The sequence below is a fragment of the Neophocaena asiaeorientalis genome, unplaced genomic scaffold (genome assembly GCF_003031525.2).
Source record: "Neophocaena asiaeorientalis asiaeorientalis breed wild unplaced genomic scaffold, Neophocaena_asiaeorientalis_V1.1 scaffold130, whole genome shotgun sequence".
NCBI lineage: Eukaryota > Metazoa > Chordata > Mammalia > Artiodactyla > Phocoenidae > Neophocaena > Neophocaena asiaeorientalis.
In genome coordinates this window covers 13,282,265-13,302,655 of record NW_020173397.1, presented here as the reverse complement: position 1 = coordinate 13,302,655, position 20,391 = coordinate 13,282,265, and the positions used below count along the sequence as shown (strand labels likewise).

At 40.1% G+C, this 20,391-nt stretch overlaps 1 protein-coding gene across 2 annotated transcripts in view; it reads right to left on the bottom strand.

Annotated features, from left to right (window-relative positions):
* Positions 1–10,170: 10,170 nt before the first annotated feature.
* Positions 10,171–20,391, bottom strand: part of SUCLG2 (succinate-CoA ligase GDP-forming subunit beta) — a 255,537-nt gene continuing 245,316 nt past the window's right edge. For both annotated transcript variants that reach the window (XM_024747042.1, XM_024747043.1), the window contains one exon: positions 10,171–11,254. In XM_024747042.1, coding sequence (XP_024602810.1) covers positions 11,139–11,254 — 116 coding nt within the window. In that variant the 3' untranslated portion in view covers positions 10,171–11,138. The remainder of the gene's footprint in view (positions 11,255–20,391) is intronic.

Here is a 20,391-nt window from a genome sequence, read left to right as displayed (position 1 = left end):
ACTGGGCCAGGGTCATCTTGATCTAGTTGGTAGTGTGTGCTGTCACCATTCACATTTCCTTGATGGTGGTGAAGAGATATATCCTTTGGCATCAAATCATTCCTGTTTTCAGCACAGAGCTTCCAGCCTTTGCTTCAGTCAGACAGATCAACCCAGCTGTTCCCTCTTCCTGATATACCTGTTGCCATACAGCAGGGATTTCCAAACCATGAAGAGGTGCAACTACGAGCATTAAAAAATATTTTTATATTCAATTTTTTCACTTTTATTGAGATATAATTGATATGCAGCATTGCATAAGTTTAAGGTGTACAGCATAATGATTTGACTTAAATACGTCATGAAATGATTACCATACTGAGTTTAGTGAATATTCAATATGTGATATAGATACAAAAGAAACAGAAAAAAGAAGTTTCCTTGTGATGAAAATCTTTAGGATTCACTCTTTTAACAACTTTCATGTATAACGTACAGCAGTATTAATTATATTAGTCATGTTGTACACTACATCCCTAATATTTATTTATCTTGTAACTGGAAGTTTGTACCTTTTGACCACCTTCATCCAATTCCTCCTCTCCCTAACCCCTGCCTTTAGTAACCACGAATATGATCTCTTTTCATATGAATTTGTTATGTGACTGTTTCTGAAGTATAGTTGACTTACAACACTATGTTAAGTTCCTGGTACACAACATAGTGATTCCATATTTCTATACATTTCAAAATGAACATCATGATAAGTCCAGGTGTCATGTGTCACCATAGAAAGATATTACACAATCATTGACTATATTCACCACACATTATATTTCATACGTATGACTCATTTATTTTTTAATTTTAAGTTTGTACGCCTTAATCTCCCTCACTTCTCGCCTCCATTCACCCCATCCCCTCTGGCAACCATCTGTTTGTTCTCTATATCTATGACTGTTTCTGTTATGTTCGTTTGTTTTGTTTTTTAGAGTCCACATATAAGTGATATCATACAATATTTGTCTTTCTCTGACTTATTTCAATGAGCATAATGCCCTCTAGGTCCATTCATGTTGCTGCAAATGGCAAGATTCCATTCTTTTTTAATGGTTGAGTAGTATTCCATTGTGTGTACGTGTGTGTGTGTGTGTGTGTGTGTGTATCACATCTTCTTTATCCATTCACCTATTGATGTGCCCAAAGGTTGTTTCCATATCTTGGCTACTGTAAATAATGCTGCAATGAACATAGGGATGTATATATCTTTTCAAATTAGTGTTTTTGTTTTCCTCTGATAAATACCCAGGGGTGGAATTGCTGGATAATACGGTAGTTCTAACTTAATTTTTTGAGAAGTCTCTATACTGTTTTCCATAGTGGCTGCACCAATTTACATTCCCACCAACAATGTATGAGAATTCCCTTTTCTCCACTTTTTTGCCAATACTTGCTGTTTGTTGTCTTTTTGATAATAGCCGTTTTGACAGTGTGAGGTGATACCTCATTGTGGTTTTGATTTACATTTTCCTAACGATTAGTGATGTTGACCATTTTTTCATGTGCCTGTTGGCCATCTGTATGTTGTCTTAAATGTTTATTCAGGTCGTTTGCCCACTTTTTAATTGAGTTCTTTGTGTATTTGAGTCAAGTTGTATGTGTTCTTTGTATATTTTGGATATTAACTACTTCTTGGATATATCGTTTGCCAATATCGTCTCCCTTTCAGTATGGGGACTCTTCGTTTAGTTGATAATTTTCTTCGCTGTGCAAAGGCATTTTAGTTTGATGTAGTCCCATTTGTTTATTTTTGCTTTTGTTTCCCTTGCCTGAGGAAACACATCCAAAAGAATATTGATAAGACTGATGTCAAAGAACATACTGCTGATGTTTTCTTCTAGAAATTTTATGGTTTGGGGTCTTACATTTAAGTCTTCAATCCATTTCAAGTTTATTTTTGTACATGATATGAGAAAGTTGTCCAGTTTCTTTTGCATGTACCTGCCCAGTTTCCCCAATACCATTTATTGAATGTTTAACCCGTTTTGAGTTTATTTTTGTACATGGTATGAGAAAGTTGTCCAGTTTTCCCAATACCATTTATTTAAGAGGCTGTCTTTTCCCCATTGTACATTCTTGTCTCCTTTGTCATAGATTAGTTGACCATTTATGTTTGGGTTTTCATTTCTAATTTTATTTATTTGGGTCTTCTCTTTTTTTCTTGATGATTCTAGTTAAAGGTTTATCAATTTTGTTTTTTCAAAGAACCAGCTCTTAGTTTCATTAACCTTTTCTGTTTTGTTTTTTTTTTTTAGTATCGATTTCATTTACTTCTGCTCTTTCTTTCTACTAACTTTGGGTTTTGTATAGTCTTCTTTTTCTATTTCTTTAGGTATAAGGCTGATTGGTTATTTGAGATTTCTCTTGTTTTCTGAGGTAGGCTTGTATTACTATAAACTTACCTCTTAGAACTGCTTTTTGCTATATCCCATAGATTTTGGATTGCATGTTTTAATTTATATTTGTCTCCAGGTATTTTTTTGTTTTCCTGTTTGATTTCTCCAGTGATCCGTTGGTTGTTTAGTAGCATATTGTTTAGACACCATGTGTTTGTGTTTTTTGTGGGTTTTTTTTTCTTGTAGTTAACTTCTAGTCTCAAAGTTTTGAGGTCAGAAAAGACGTTTGATATGATTTCAATTTTCTTAAATTAACTTAGACTTCTTTTGTGGCCTAGCATGTGATCTATCCTGGAGAATGTTTCATGTGCGTTGGAAAAGAATGTGTACTCTGCTGTTTTTGGATAGAATGTCATACAGTTTGCCTGGTCTAGGGTATCATTTAAGACCAGTGTTTCCTTATTGATTTTCTGTCTGAATGATCTGTCCATTGATGTAAGTCCTGTAGTATTACTGTGTTACTCTCAATTTCTCTCTTTATGGTTGTTTATATATTTCTTAGGTATTTAGGTGCTCCTGTATTTAGTGCATATATATATATATATATATATATATATACACACACACACACACAATTGTTATATCTTCCTGTTGGATAGATCCCTTTATCCTTACATAATATCCTTCTTTGTCTTGTTACAGTTTTTGTTTTAAAGTCTCTATTGTTGGTTATAAGTATCACAACCCCAGCTTTCTTTTCCTTTCCATTTGCATAAAATACCATTTCCAGCTTCTCACTTTCAGTCTGTTTGTGTCTTTAGATTTCAGGTTAGTCTCTCGTAGGCACCATATATATGGGTCTTGTTTTTGTATCCATTCCGCCACTCTGTGTCTTCTGATAGTATTTGGTCCATGTGTACTTAAAGTAATTATTGATAGGATGTACTTATTGCCATTTTGTTAATTGTTCAGGAGTTGTTTTTGTGGTTTTTTTGGTTCCTTTCTTCTTTTTTTGGTCATTCCCCTTGTGGTTTGATGACTATCTTTAGTGTATGTTGGGATTTCTTACTCTTTTTTGTGTGTGTGTATCTATTACAGATTTTTTGTGATTACCATGAGGTTTATATATAGCCATATATATCTATATATATCTATATATATATCGATATATAGATAGATAGATAGATATATGATTTTAATTTGCTGGTCTCTTAAGTTTGAATGCATTTTAACAATCCTGCATTTTTACTTCCCCACCACATTTGCTGTATTTGACATCATATTTTACATACTTTTGTGTATCCCTTAATTAGTTATTTTGGGTACAGATGATTTTACTACTTCTGCCTTTTAACCTTCCTACTAGCTTTATAAGTGGTTGACCTTTACTGTACAGTTGCCTTTATCAATGAGATTTTTCCTTTCATAATTTTCATATTTCTGGTTATGGCCTTTTCTGCTTTTCTCTTCTGCTTAGAGAAGTCCTTTTAACATTTCATATAGAGCTTGTTTTGTGGTACCAAACTCTTAGTTTTTGCTTAACTGTAAGACTCTTTTTGAAATCTGAATGGTAGCCTTGCGAAGTAGATTATTCTTGGTTTTAGGGTTTTTTTCCTTTCATCACTTTAAATATATTACTTCACTCCCTTCTGGCCTGCAGTTTCTACTGAAAAGTCAGCTGATATTATGGGAGTTCCCCTATATGTGACTTGTTACTTTTCCTTTGCTGCTTTTAACATTCTCTCTTTGATTTCTGCCATTTTAACTACAACATGCTTTGGTATGGAGCTCTTTGGGTTGACCTTGTTGGGACTCTCTGTGCTTTCAGGACCTGGATGCCTGTTTCCTTTCTCAGGTTAGGAAAGTTTTCAGCTATTATGTCTTCACATATGTTCTCTGTCCCTCCCTCTCTCTCTTCTACTTCTGGGACCCCTACAGTGGGGATGTTAGTATGCTTGATGTTGTTCTAGAGGACTCTTAAACTGTCCTCTTTTCTTTTTGTTCTTTTTTCTGTTTAGCTTATTTTCACTACTCTGTCTTCCTGTTCAGTGGTCTGTTCCTCTGATAATATAAATGAAGATAATATAAATGAAGAGCTGGAAAGAAAACCCAACCTTTGCCCGTATTAACACAAGCAACTCCTAATACAAAGCCTCCTACCTACCTATCTGTCTATCCATCCTGTATCTAGAACAGCTTTATTGAGAATTCATATACTATAAAATTCACCCTGAAAAGTATACAGTTCAGTGGTTTTTAGTATATTCAAAGAGTTGTGCAACCGTCACTGCTATCTAATCTTTGACCATTTTTGTCACCCCAAAAGAAAACCCATTAGCAGTCACTCCCCATTCTCCTCTCCCCTCCAGTCCTGGCAACAACTAATCTATATGCTACCTCTATAGATTTGTGTACCATGGACAATATATAAAAGTGGAATCATATAATCATATAATCATATAATATATGGCCTTCCTTCATTTGGCTTAATGCTTTCAAGGTTCTTCCATGCTGTAGTATTCCTGTACTTTATTCCTTTTTATTCATGAACATGGATATACCCCATTTCTTTTATCCAGTCATTGGCTGATGGACATTTGGGTTGTTTCCACTCTCTGGAAAAACTTTCTGCAAACAATTTCTTTATTTTAATAGATTGCAGCTTATCTAGTCTTTGTTTGTAGCTTGTGCTCTTAATACAAGGTCTTTTAAACTTTCCCCTTCTCCCTCAGGGGAAATAATTATAAGGATTTAGAGTACATGAATAGTCAACATTAAAAGACAACTGAAAATTAACTCCAAATAAGAACCTCCAAATCTTCCAGTCTATCCCAGTTTCTGTCTGATCTTTGAGAACAGATCTCTAAATAACTGCTACATAATGACTGTATTTCATTTCTTTCTCCTGTAGCTAGGAAAAGGGCTAGAAGGGCTCCCAGTTAAATAAACAAACAAAAAACACATGCCTCCACACACTGCCTCTGCACACACAAGAGAGGAACAAGAAAAAAGATATATTTTTCCATAGTTGGCATATAAAATCTAATTGATTTGTGATGTTTGGCATAAGGTACTCAAGAATTGCAACTGGCCTATTTTGAATATTAAAATATGAGACAAGACTTCTGGACCCAAATTTTTCAGAAGAATAATGATACTTCTATCTAAATTTTCTCCTACTTCTATGATAATACTCTCTCCAGCCTTCACCTTTCCTGCCCCTCTGCCTTTCGTCTTGTGGGTGGTAATCATTTTGTGTATCAGGGAAGGCAACGAATTAGCAAAAAGGCACTTGGAATTAGGTCCCTAGAAAATGGCCCCTGTCTTATGTCTTACTGTGTGAGTGTGGAAAGGTGCCATTCCCATTATAGTCTATACAACTTGTCCAACTGCACAGGACGATCTTTCAGCTTTTAAATTTTCCTTCCCAAGGTATAAGGTACACTAAAAAGGCAAACAATTCAAGCACCCAGCTTGCTAAACATCTTTGCCTCTAACATTCTTTCAAATTATCCAATGCTATCAGCAGCATAACTATACCGGATTTGGGTCCTGACAGGTTTAATAAAAAGCACTAGCTTTGGATTCAGAATATCGGACTTCAATCCTGACCAGTCACATATCGGTACTGTGTTCTTAGTCATGTTCTTACCTGCCCTGAGATACATATCACCTGTAAAACATCTCATCTGTAATGGAGGAATGATAAAGTCACAGGGATGCTAAGAGGACTAATTAAGGCAACAGCTGTAAAGTTCCTGGAACAAAGGAAGCACTGAATCAATGTGAGCTCCTCTGATGTGAAAGTAATGCATAATAAACCAGTAGATTTAGACTATAAAGCTGTGCTGTCCAAAATGGTAGCTACCAGCAACAAGTGGCTAATAATTACTTGAAATTAAATACTCTTTAAAATTCAGTTCTCTGTGCTTAATGGTCATATGTGGCTGTATAATGGACAGCACCAATACTTATCATTGCCATCATCACAGGAAGTTCTATTGGGCAATGATGCACTAGAAGTGATAGAATTTCACAAGAACCAGAAGTCCAAAAGCCTAAAATTTTGCCACTAACTATGTAACTTTAGCAGAGCAACTTTATCTCACTATGTTTCCCCAAAGATAAAGTGAAATAACGCCTTTACAACAATGTTGTAGGGATCAGGTGCACTGAAATCACTTTTTCCTTTGCTTTCTTATCATCTTCCCAGGACCCCCAAGATTAAATTATGCACAAAAAATTCTCTAGCAAGGACCACTTTGAGTATGACTCGATAGGTACAGCTCTTTGGGAGTTCAGTATTCGTAGCCATGATTTGATATTATTCCAATACACCTGTAAGTAGTTAAGAATAGCATATGTTCAGAAGAACAAAGAGCTATGTACAGGCAGTTCTTGTGGTGATGGAAAGAAGCAAATTAACATAACTTAAAAGGTTTTCATTGGCAAATGGCCTTTTGCAGACTAGTCAATTTTCACAGGGTTTAAAATGCAAAGGTCAAAGATCATATTTCCTATTTATTCATTTATCACCTTAATGCCTAAATCTGCCTTTCCCAGGTTTGGAAACAATCATCTGTGCTGTCATTTTGAGGGTAATATATATAGAGAAGGGGTTGGCAAGCTTTTTCTGTGAAGGGCCAACAAGTAAATATTCTAGGGCCAGAAAATTTCTATCACAGCTACTTAACTCTGCTAGTGTAGCATGAAAGCAACCATAGACAAAATGCAAATAAATGGCATGGCTGTGTGTCAGTAAAACTTTATTTACTAAATAGTCCCTTGGGCCTTAATTTGCCAACTCCAGATCTAGAAGGATATGGAAGAACATAGCCTTTCTTGCTCTTCCTCCCACTGTTTGTTTTTTTCTTTTCACCACTATTATATGATTTTTCATTTATTTTAATTATTTGAACATATATTGCATCCTGCAAATAATCAGATTTTTAAATATTTAATTTAGAAATGTCAAAACATAATTTTTCCTCTCATTTTATTAAAACCTTGAATAAAAATAAAATAATTCTTCAGGATGATAATCTTTTTTCTTGCCAAAAGCAAACTGAGAGGGATGGACATAGCATATAAACTCTAAAATAACTAACTAAAAGTGATTCACAGATCCAGTCAGGTCATTTAAAATTTCCTGGCTATTTTACTAATTCATGAGTTGAATTACAACTTAAATAGAAAACTAAAATTGAGCAAAGTGCCTCAACGCCATTACTTCTTATGTGGACATTACTGTTCAAGACAAATAAATCAAAGTCAAATATTTAGATGATTCAAGCAGCATCTATTCAAAAAACCTGGTAACCTGTATGCATGTGTAAGAATGGACTCCAAAGAAAGGGTGAGAAATTAATAGAATAAAATCATGACATTTCAGAGTTGGAACAGTCCTTACAGAACAATTGGTTCAACATCATTGCTCTATGGTTGATGACTGTAGTTATCATCTCTTAGTTTTCTTTTCCAGAAAACACTGCTTCTTCTTATTGGATACCCAATTTCCTTATGGAATTACCCCTCCATTTCTTACTCTCAGCTCTGGTAGTTTGGGTGAGGGTGGTCTCGTTCTCAGGCCAACAAGTAGGTATTTAACCCAGTCTGGACTCATCAGAGCCCTGTAAACTCCTGGCCTGAGGACTGGTTCAGGGATATGTTCCTGACCTAAAGTTGATCATCTCAATTCTGGAATGTGTCTCAGAATTACCAGGAGAGAACCAACCTCACCCTCCTCCCTTCTCTTCCTCCTTTCCTCCCTCCCTTCCTTCCTTCCTTCCTTCCTCCCTCCCTCCCTCCCTTCTCTCTCTCTCTCCCCCTCTCCTTCCCACCCTCCCTTTCTTCCATCCTTTACTCTTTCTTGCCCCCTGCCCCACTCCTTCTCCCTTAGGGAAGCTAAGCTTGAGAATATGTACCTGGGATGGCCAGCAGCCATTTTGCCATCTTGTGGAAATGGGCTGCCTGAGAATGAAACCAACACAGAGACAAGCTGCTATGAGATGCAGAGTTCACGTTCTGAGGCTCTGAGTTTCCAGATCTAGCCTTAACTGTAACCAAAAACATCTGCCTTTTGTAATTACAAGAACAAATTGTAATTACATAATTACTATTTCTTTTTTTTTAAGAAAGCTTTTTTCTTAAGCTTGAGTTGCTTTGTGCCACTACAAGAGAATCTATACAAATATGAGGGATTATTCAACCCAAAAAAGTGAATGTTGGTAAGTGAAAGGGTCAGGACTTTAATCTCCTCTAAATCTGATGCTGGTTCTAGGAGACAGACATGGTAGACTAGCAAATCCATTAAAATCTTACGTGCAAAGCAGTTTGGGTAAAAAAGTGTGTACTACTTTTCAAGCTTCTTGGATACTGAGTACCGTGTTTAGACTGTCAACCTCCTTTCGTGGATATTCTTGCTTAGGATAGGGCCAAGTTTAACAAATACTAATCAAATTTAAAGGAAATTATTTTTCACCCTTACATATAGTACAGCTGAGACAAAGACTCGAAGGGGATGCCAGAAGGTCAGAAAATGTAGGGCACCCTGGAGGAGGTAATGCATGGACTTCAGATCCACAACCAACACCAAGTGCCCCCACTTCTACTCTGTACTCAGTATAGCTGTGGCTACACACACACCAGAAATTCATTCCATAAAAATTTATGGAGGCTATACTGTGCTGAGCAACAGGGATACTATGCAAGCAACATAAACTCAATACTTGGAGCTTCCAAGAAAATAATGCTTCCCACTTATTTGAAAATAAAGGGCTATTTGCTTGTTATCAACCCTGTTATAAAATAATCACATGAATGATTTAATTTCTTTATCCCCTCCTCCAAACTGTATTGATTAGAAACATCAATATGTACAGCCATGTGAACACAAGCTTTTACAAAGGGCAAAAGAGTCAAATATGTAGTTTTTGTCTAGATGACAGAGTATACATTATATCTTTTACAATACTAACTAGTTAATCTATCAAAAACCAAAACACACTTAAAAAGACACTGTTAATATTTTTCATGCATTGCATAACAATTAAGAAAGGATATAAGATTGATCTATCAAATGAGCTCTTTCTCCATGGCAAATATGGATCTATAAAATAATGACTTTCAAACTTTTGTCCAGGGCTTCCCTGGTGGCGCAGTGGTTGAGAGTCCGTCTGCTGATGCAGGGGACACGGGTTCGTGCCCCAGTCCGGGAAGATCCCACATGCCGCCTAGCGGCTGGGCCTGTGAGCCATGGCCTCTGAACCTACGCGTCTTGAGCCTGTGCTCTGCAGCGGGAGAGGCCACAACAGTGAGAGGCCCGCGTAACGCAAAAAAAAAAAAAAAAAAAAAGACTTTTTTCCAAAGGTAAAATTTTTAAGAAAAAAGTAAAAAATGGGAAAAAAAAAAAAAAAAAAAAAAAGACCAACGAAAAGGTTTGGTCTGTGACACATTTGCACATTGAGAAGAAAACTGTTAATGTTGGCACCTGAGCCTCATATATGGGAGGAGGTTATGTCTGTGTATTTCCTTATGCAAACTGAGGCCACATTTTAACCTATTAGACATCTGTGGCACTTACCTGGGCTTCTGGTGTATATATAATGTTCATTCTTTCATTAAATAATCTCTTAACAGATATGGTTGCTGATAAAGTTGAGTAGAACTGGAATAATCCTGGGACAACCCAAATCTTCTAACTTTGGAGATATGCCTAAGACACTAAGGCCAGTGTCTTAGTAAAAGAGAAAAAATGTTTGAGGAATAAAATGGATTAAAATAAGAAACACAGATATTAGAGTTTACAAAACAGAGGATTTTATTTGAATTTCTGTACAGATAAAAATTTACCAAAATTTAGACAAAAACCTAAATCACATTCCCACCGTAAAAATGGACACGGCAAAAAAGCCACTTCTCCCAATTACATTTTCCCAGGTGGTCGATTCTGAGGGAAAATGGGAGGGGAGAGAAGACAGAGATACTCACAGTGTAATTTAATTTTCAGTGTTGCCTCATCTTGAAATGAGCGTCAGAGATTTCCGTAAGAATCAACCTTCTTCAGTTTTGATATTAAAAGGGAAACTTCTACTCCAAAATCACAAATAAGGCTTCTGGCTTTATTTTTAGTGGAAGGTAAACAGCATATTTAATATTAAGGCAAATGGTAGGATACATGTATGGGGTACTGACTGCAGATCTTTCATTGTAAAATATATTTTGTAATATTTATGGATTTTCTAAACATGTTGGAGTTGGAAATTGTAAAAACGGTTGCAGTTTATAACACCTATCTGTTTCAATGTCTTAGCTGCACCTTTTGGTAATGTAATCTTGTCTGATTTTTTTTTTTAACAGCCTGAGTTTTTTGTTTGTTTTGTTTTTTTTAATTACACAGGTCGAAATGTTCACCAAAATTGTTGTAAATAAACCAGGGCCTGATCTCACATGCACACTGGTTGGCCACATAGACTGCTCCCCAAAGCTGCCAAAATAATGCCTACCGAGCTAGCTCACCATGACAGCGAAGTATTAGAATGCAGGGCATTAATTTAATGAAGACTATAAGGGAAATCAGATTATTTAGGCTGTTTAGATATTAAAAAAAGAAAATACAGATTGGAATTTTTTATACAGTGATTCTTGCTCCTTCCTTCTCCGTTTTTTCCCCAGTGGGATAACCATTTTCTTCACAGTGATGAGAAAACCATTACTTTTTATGGGTAAATGCACTTCTTCTTCCAAGGGATCAGGACAAAGACATCACTTCTCAGCCACGCTGGCCACAGCTTTCTTGGCTGCATCCTCCAGGTCGGCGGCCGAAGTAATGGGGAGTCCGCTGTTACTGAGAATGTCCTGGGCCTCATGGACATTGGTTCCTGGAAGGGGGTGGGGGGATGGTGTACAGTCACTGAGATGGAACTGGAGGTGGTGCCCCAGGAAGTTTCGTACAATCTGAAATCATGGGATGCCCGAGTTTCCTAACACCATTTAATTACAACTCAGTTCAGCTTTTAATGATCCAGATCTGGCTATTCAGATATATCCAGATGACAAACTTATTTTTTTCTTCTTTTCACCTCAAATGCCTGGCATTAAAAAAGATACTGCCTGTATTTTCTCTGGCATTAAAAAAATGGAAATATGAGGTTCTTAGAAGACTGTGAACAAAGAAAGATTAACAACACCTTGTTCAACTAGTTTGAAAGAGGAAAATATTCTGAAATGGATTTATCCCTTGACTGAATAGTCTGAATACGGAATCTAAAGAAAAAGTTATGTACAAAAAATGAGCAAGAGAATGGTAAATCAAGGCACTGGGATGGTATGGAGTACTGGCAGTAATACATGAGGATGCTCAGGACTAAGCTCTCTGTGGTCTTTCACCAGGAAGTAAATCAAATTCAGGTTCTAATCAATGTCATTGACGGGGAAGATGATGTGACAAGATCTGTATCAAGTGATGGTCCAGCTAGAAAAAAAGATGAAAGATAGGGCTTGCAAGAGGCTAATGGACATTTTTTACTGATAGAAGCTGAAATTTCTGCTGATAATCCACACTCAAGTGGACTTAATGTGGTTCTGGCCCATTCCAGAAGTCTTTCATCTTAATGATCTCTTAAAACGAAGGGTCTGAGTTGTGACCCAATCTGAGATCTGAAGTTCAGAGAATCTGCCCACCTAAGGCCGTGAATCCACTGCTTGGAGACAATGACAGTATTCAATGTGTCCATCTATGCTTCTTCCTCACTCTATATAACAAAAAGGTCAGATGCCATGAAAATGAACATTGTAGCCTCTGATGATGTCTCTTGGCCATTCCTTGTGGATCTGTAGCATTTGCGGGCCAAGCTACCCTACCCAAATGTGTTCTTCGATGACTATGTAACATGCGAAATGCTTTTGTCTTCTTTCAGTGTGAACAAGCCCCTGGGAGAAATGTGATAAAATATAAGTGTCTTAATGAAACATCTCCTCTTACATCTTCTCCCATGCTTTCATCTAGTTAGCAAGACAGAGCCTATTTATAAACAAAGACCTTGAAATATAGGCCTTGGAGGACCTCAGAGTATAAATTAAAAGGAGGTGCTCGGTCAGCATGTTTCATACAAAAAGGCAAAGGCCAAGTTAAGGAGGAGCAGATGAGCTGAGAAGGTGGTGCAGTGTTGATCTTCCCGGGACCCTGGGTCCACCGGAGCCATGGTGAAGGGGACACTGGGCACTGTGTCTTCGGGTCAAGGCTGACTCACTGCACCTTTACACAGGAATCTGACCAATGGCCTCTAGGGCAAGCAAGAACTTGAAAGGTAGGGAAGTTGTTACCTAAAATTCCCAGCCACCGATCCTGGCTGGCCACTCTATTAGTTGCATAATTTTGGGTAAACCATTTAACTCCTTTGCGCCTCAACTTCTTTATCTCCAGACAACATTGTGATCATCTTCCTCATAACTAGTACTGATTAAGCACTTGCATACCAGTGCAATGCTAATCTTGCACACCAGATACAATGCTAAGTGACTTACATGGGGCCTATGAAAACTTTACAAGGACTATGAATAAATCCCATTGTCCCCGTTTCACAGATGAGATAACTGAGGCACAGAGAGGTTCACAGGGGAACTTCTCCATAGTCACACAGGTTGTAAGAGGCAGAGATGGTACTTGAATCCTGCTCTCTTTAATTATGTTCTAACGACATGCTGGTCTGTTTCCCTGTCTTTAAAATGAGGTAATAATGCTGGTAGCACAGGTTGCCATGAGAAGCAAATGAAATAATACACGTGAAAGCATTTTGTAAAAGGCAAAGTCTCTGTGGGAGTCATGGCTGGCTGTCTTCCAAAGATCCATGCTCCTCTGCTACGGGGGGGAGAGCTACTGCTGGGAAGTGGCTGCCCAAACAGGAACTGCGTTTCCCGGGTCCCCTCGCGGACGGGAGGCTCATGTGACTGAGTTCTGGCCAATACACTGTGAGCAGAAATGAAAAACATGCCCATAACATCTCCATTGGTACTCTCTATATTCTCTCTCTCTTGGTTTTCCTTGTCTGTCTTCTGGAATGCTGTCAGCTAAGACAACCTTGGAAGACACTTTTTTTCAGATGACAACGACTCCCTCAGCCCGGATGCTTGAGTAACCCTGTAGAGCAGAGCACCTGGCTCACTCACTGTCTCCGACTTTATATGAATGAGAAAGAAACTTCTAGTATGTTGCCTCTGACATTTCAGCACATACATGTTGTTACGGGAGTGAGCATTACTTTAACTAACATACTACTTTGTAAGGGTGGGAGGCACCTTCTAAATGGTTCTCAAATGATTGATCCCAACTTCTTGGTGCTCACGCCCCTTGAGTGTGGGCTGGAGCCAGTAACCTGCCTCTAATGAACAAGAATATAGCAAAAGTAATGGAAGGTCACTTCTGAGACGAAGTCCACTTTCTGTGTGTTCACTCTGACGAAGCCAACTTCCACGTTGTGGGCGATGGGCTGCCCTGTGGAGAAGCTCACGAGGCAAGGAACTCAGGGCAGCCTGCAGCCAAAAGCCAAGGATGAACTGAGGCCTTCATTCCAACAACCCATGAGGAGCTGCATCCTGTCAACAACCATGTGAGTGGGCCTGGAGGCGACCCTCCCCAAGGCAGGCTGCGACAGGACCCCAGGCTGCAACAATGTGACAGACCTTGAGTCAGAGGACCCATCTAAGCCGGCCCTGGATTCCCCACCACAGAAACTTCGAGATGATCAATGTTCCTTAGGTTAATCAGCTAAATTTCGGGGCAATTTGTTTCACACTGGTACTTAACTAATGCAGATGTAAAGATTTATTATTATTATTATTATTATTATTATTTGCGGTACGCGGGCCTCTCACTGCTGTGGCCTCTCCCGTTGCGGAGCACAGGCTCCGGACACGCAGGCTCAGCGGCCATGGCTCACGGGCCCAGCCGCTCCGCGGCATGTGGGATCTTCCCACACTGGGGCATGAACCCGTGTCCCCTGCATCAGCAGGCGGACTCTCAACCACTGTGCCACCAGGGAAGCCCAAAGATTTACGATGTCATTAAGAACAACCTCAGTGTGCATTTTGATTCATTTGGTAAAGTTTCAGCCAAGGTCCCAGAGGTTGAAAAGTAGGACAGAGGATCACACTGTGGGAGGTGTTGGGTAGCAAGCTAAGGGATTCCAACATTAACCTGTAGGCAGCACTTTCATGGAGTAGTGACGCAGCATGAATCAAAGCCCTGACAGACACAGAATCGAATCAGTCTTTGCACCAGGAGGTCAACGCAAGTTAAATATGGAAATGTTTATCTCCTTCAACAGAGACATGGACTAGAACTCACTCTCCACCTGGCCTCCAACCTGCCAGGGAACAAATCTATGTTAAGATACAAAAGGCTCTTCTCCCTCTTCCTTTCTCAATACACAGCTCCCAAGATCCCCATGCATTGCCCCAAGAGGCAGTCTCATCTGCCTGAACACTCCTCACCTTCTAATCTACCTTTCCTCCACGTGATTCCTCCCGTGGGTACAGGTCTCACCCATGCCTGCCAAGCTCTGTCTAACTGGACTGAATTAGCTGTGCTAGTCGTAGCCATAATAATAATAAAAGCAATAATAGCAGCTATCACTTAGCATGGGTCACACATTGTTCTGGGGTTCTAAGTACACTAGCTCCTTTGGTCCTCAGTAGCAACCCTGAGATAGCTTCTATTATTATCTTCCTTTTACAGAGGAGAGGACTGAGGCACAGATAAGTTAAAGGCTAGTCTAGCGAGCATGGCTAGTAATAGTTAGGAAGCAGTGCAATGGGCATTCAACAATGCTTGAAACATCCACGCTATACATGAATAAGTCTTTATGATTTTGTAAATATGTGTCATCATCATCGTCATAACAACAATAAAAAAAATCTCTGATTTACAAAGTCCTCCCACATTACTTTATTTGACCCTTTCAAGGACTCTGTGAGTTCGATGTTTCTAAATGAACTTGTGAGTTCGGTGTTTATAAATCAGTTCTTTTTTTTTTTTTTTAAGCCAAGAGCAGTGAGGCTTAGTGACTGATTGGCAGGATTTGGTTTCAAAATCCTTTGCTTTTCAGACGCTATTTTGATTTCCTGGTGACTCCTGTTTGACATTTAAAACACACAGCACTTTCCTATGCATGAGATCATCTGAACCTCAATGAGGCTATAAGCTATTTAAGAACAAGGAACGCATACAACTAGGATGTCTCCTCTTTCCAATCTCCCCTTCTGGCTAAACCTTCCATCCCCACTGTCCCCTGCTCTATGAGGGACCACGGGGTATTCTCTGTCCCAAGGCGGACCTCAATTGTTCCCAAGACACTGACTGCACCTCATCCAGGGGTGGTCCAAACACAGACCATGGTCATTAGCTTGTCCAATTAGATTCGCTCTCCAGAGAATCTCAATGAGTAGTTTCCATGAAATAGAAAGTAGTAGCATGAAAAGGACTTACCAGTCACAAGTAAGCAGGTAAGAGAAAGGCTGTGCAAATACTCAGAGGGTGAAAAAGTCAAGTGAAGAGACAAGTGCTGGAATGATGCTCCTGAGGTCTGCCGCCAAGTCAGACCCTCCTCTTCCTGAGGGCCAACTTTATTATGGTTCCTGCCCACTGAAAGAACTGTGTGGTCATGTTTAGCTGGGTTCCTTTCCAGGTGTATGGTTGAAATAAGCTCCTGATCACTTTTTGGGGGAGGGATAAATGGACTGATATAACCAACTAGCCAGTTCCTTAATTAATCCCCTCTTCAGCACCCAACGTAGCACCAGATATTCCCAAGGGGGAAAATGACTGACAAAGAAGTCTGTGAACCTACAGACAAGCTGCGGCTTTGGCCTGCTGTGCCCTCCAACCGGAGCTCTGTTGCCCTCTCTGCTGGGCAGACACCATACGTCCATGAGCTACCTGTTTAAATGACATTTCTTTGGGGATGCCTTCTTGTCACCACATCCCAACCCCCAATCCAGAGTAGGGGACTGTAAAATGAGCTTCTAGAATACTTTGTACGTCTAAAATCACAGCACTATTTGGACTGCTCACTGATGTTGCTCTTGTCCCCACGAAGCACACGCTTCACGAGGGCTGCCACTTGGTCAGCCTTGCTCACCGCGTACCTCCAGGCTCAGCACAGTATCCCACACGCAGGATGTGTCTGTAGATGGACTGAATAACTACAGATGGGCTCATCCATACAAAGTGTGCTCGAGATGGCAGCAAGTGTGGGTGAGTCCTCCTCGGATCACCTTGCTGACCCAACACCCCCAAATAACACTTTTTCAGGAGGTTGAAATCAAAACCCCAAATGGCCTGAGAGAAAATGAGGAGGGTTGCTCCTGAGCTATCTCTGAGTTCTCAGGGGCTTCTGTCGTGGCCTCTTTCTCTAGGAAGGTCCATGTATTAACTGGCTGTACTGAGTGCCCTTGAGGGAAGACTCCAAGCTGCTGCCACTGCCGGCCGCCCAGGCAGAAGAGGCTGCTGTGCTCAAGGTTAACAACTAGCCAGCGGGGCCAGGGTAAGAGAGGGTGGGGCAGCGTCGCACAAACACACGGCCCTTCTCTCCCTCCAGCTACTCCTGCAGGGCCATATCAAAATGCCTAATCGCTTCATCATTCCAGGATCCACTAAAGTGAATTTTAATTATACTTGTAGTTACTTTCATTACAGCCTTAATTATTAAGCACACACTAGGCACACTCAGAACCAAGCAGTTTTGGAAGAGAACCTCGCGCTGAAATATAAAGCTCGGGCACAGGGGTATGAGGAGGAAGGGGGCACATACACAGGGGCCTTGGTCAGATGCAAATCTGTCCCGTGAGGTGTGTGTGTGGGGGTGTCAGAAACAGAGGCAAGAAAGAGAGAAGCACACACAGACAGAGACCAGATGAGACAGAAGGCATGGCAGAGCCCGAGGCAGGAGAGTCGAAAAGAAAGAAACAGAAAGAGAGGCAGGAGAGAGACACACAGAGAGACAAGAGAGACAGAGAGGGAGAAAGGGAAAGAGACAAAAAAAAAGAGAGAGAGAGAGAGGCAGAAGGGATGAAAGAGGAGACTAGAGACGGAGATAACTAAGAGAATGAGAGACAAAGAGTCAAACAGAGGGTGAGGGGAAAACAAGTGAGGTTGCCAAGTCCCTTCTTCTGCAGCACCCCTACCCTGACCCTGCCAACATCTCCCTTCCAGCACCCTGACTGGTTTCTGCTCGGCCAGCGGGGCTAGGGACAGGCCAGGGAGAAGCAAAGCCAGGGCAGGCCCTGCTGCCCACGGACCCTGCCTTGGAGAGGAATTACAAGTCGCTTCCTGGTTCCTGTTGAGAGAGAAGCTGGAAGGGGAAGTGGGGATACACAGAGAAGAGGGTTAGAAAGAAAAACAGCAGTCACGGAAATGAGGTCATTGGAAAAGAAAAGAGGAACAGAGGGAGCCTTGCTGGTTTGCAGATTCCTTTTGTTAATGATACTATGTGAGCATTTCAGGTTAGTTTCTTCTTGATTCACCAAGTGACTGACATCTCCCATTCCCACCCCAGTTTTTATTTCTAAATAGAAACCATCATAGGTGCTTTAAACTGTGACACAGAATCAAGAGTTCCAAACAGACTGTTTATGTCTGTGCACCCAATTACAAAGGAAATTGATCTCTTCCCCACATTTAAATTGTGCTGCTGACATGCTCTAATATTTATTAAACGCTGCATTGCTTTTTAATGAGGCTGCAGGAAAACACTTTTAATAACCACCTATACAGTTAACTGATCAACTCATGCTGGTCAAACTTTAGGCATTTCTTCATATCTGCCTGTTGAAAGCCACCCAGCTAAATCATTACCTACCAACTGCATGCCTTAAAAACAGCAATACATAGAGAGTCAAAGGGGACAGATTTTAAAATGAAATCTTGCTCTATTGGTAGAGGATATTATAAAAAGAATAACCATAATTATTAAAATCTTTAAAAAATCTCCACCTCTTCTGCATGATTTACCACTGACTTCCTGCCACTGGGTGGAGTGAAAGAGCTGTATACAGAGATGCCAGGTTAATTTATCAAAATTTGTTCTTTGCTTTCATTACGTGGAGAGAAGACAACAGTAGTGGATACAAATTACAGGGCTTTGTTCAAAAGGTGCAGCCCCTCCCTGCTACTCAGGCCAGCTTTTTATTACAGGGCTGTGAAGAAAATCACTCTCTAGTCAAAGGGTACAGAAGCTGTCTTTTTAAAAGTATTATATTAATAGGAATTCAGCTTTTCAAAAAAGAATACAATAGTTAGCACTTATTCAGTATATACTAGGTATAATAAATGTTTTTTGGACAAGTGACTAAAGGGGCTCACAAGTATCCTATCAGTTGAATCTTCACAGCAACCCTAAAGTTGACATCATTTTGATCCCCACTTTACAGATGAGGCGACTGAGGCACTGGGAGGCTTAGGAACTTGCCCAACATCCCCCAGCAGATCACAGGCTGAACCAGGACTAGAACCCAGGTTTGTCTGACTGTAAAACCACATGACAACCACACAGCCTTGGCCTTTTAGTGCTAGAAGGAATCCCAGGGCTCCTTTAGGATAAGTCTCTTGTTCTCACTGGAGGAAATTGAGGTCCAGACATGTGAGATAATTTGTTCAGTCAAACAACCAGTGAGCCGTGACATATCTGACTCTCCGGCTGGTGCTGTCAGGGCTAGCAAACTATGGCGTGGGGGACAAACCCAGCCTGCTGCCTCTTTTTGTACCACCTGGGAACTAAGAATAGTTTTTACATTTTTTAAACAGTTGGGGAAAAAATCAGAATAATATTTTGTGATATATGAAAATTACATGAAATTCAAATTTCAGTGTCCATAAATAAAGTTTCAGTGGAACACAGCCAAAGTGATTCATTTACAGATTGTCAACGGCTGCTTTTGCACTACAGTGGCAGAGCTGAGGACTTGTGACAGAAACAGCATGGCTCATAAATCCTAAAATATTTCGACCTCTGCTTTGAGTAATTGAGTCTTTTTTCCCTCCCCCTGGGATAGGAGAGGTCAGTGGAAGCAAACCAAATTCTATAAAGCAGCAGATTCCTCCTCAAATGTTCACGGTCCCTGTGCCCTTGATCCTCCTCCATTATTCTTTCAAGTGACAATCAGACAGAGGAGGTCCATTTTCTTGGTGACATGTAAATTTAGAAAGCTCATCACATCTCTTGTGTCTTGTTATTATACTGTTGGAAATGGAATAATTCATTGAGGATGAGAGGCAAAGCTCCTGCTGCATCAGTGGCCCTCATTCATCTGAGATGATGGGCATCTCACATCTAGCACCTTGCAGGCAGCCAGTGGAGTCCATCCATATGGAATCAGTCAAGTGTGGACAAGAGCTCAGATAAAAATGACAGCTGACATTTATTGAGTCAGGGATCATTCTAGGTTATTTTAAAACTAATCTGCTCCTTACAATAACCCTGTGAGGCTGCCATATTTTTATTCCCATTTCATAGATGAGGAAGCTGAGATTTAAACTTTGCTCTGTTACCAACTAGCTGAGCAACCCGGGAAAGTTACTGCAGCTGGATGAGTATCTTACTAAAATACCTTGTATCACATTTTATAAAAATTGAAGATAGCATAAGATAGCCTCTGGGGCTGTATCATGCACACCTACTTGCCTCAATGATTTCTTCTCCCTTGGTAAGAAAACACCGAATGCCCAGGGTGTGAGTGTGACAGGCATTCCTATGATGACAGCAGGCGGTGGCAGGAAGCGGAATGCCAGATTTTTTACAACATTTCCATGAATGGTGTGTATGCGTTTATGATCACACAAGCAGGTTTAGGATCAAGTCTGACATATAATTGTTGAGGGCTTATGACAGGTACCTATGCTCTTGCTTTCAACTATATGAACTCTCAAAAAAGTAACACAGATATTAATGCAAACCAAAGGTACAGGAGCCTTAATGTTAAACTAAAATGGCAAGTAGGACACTTTATAGTTCTGCACCTGCTG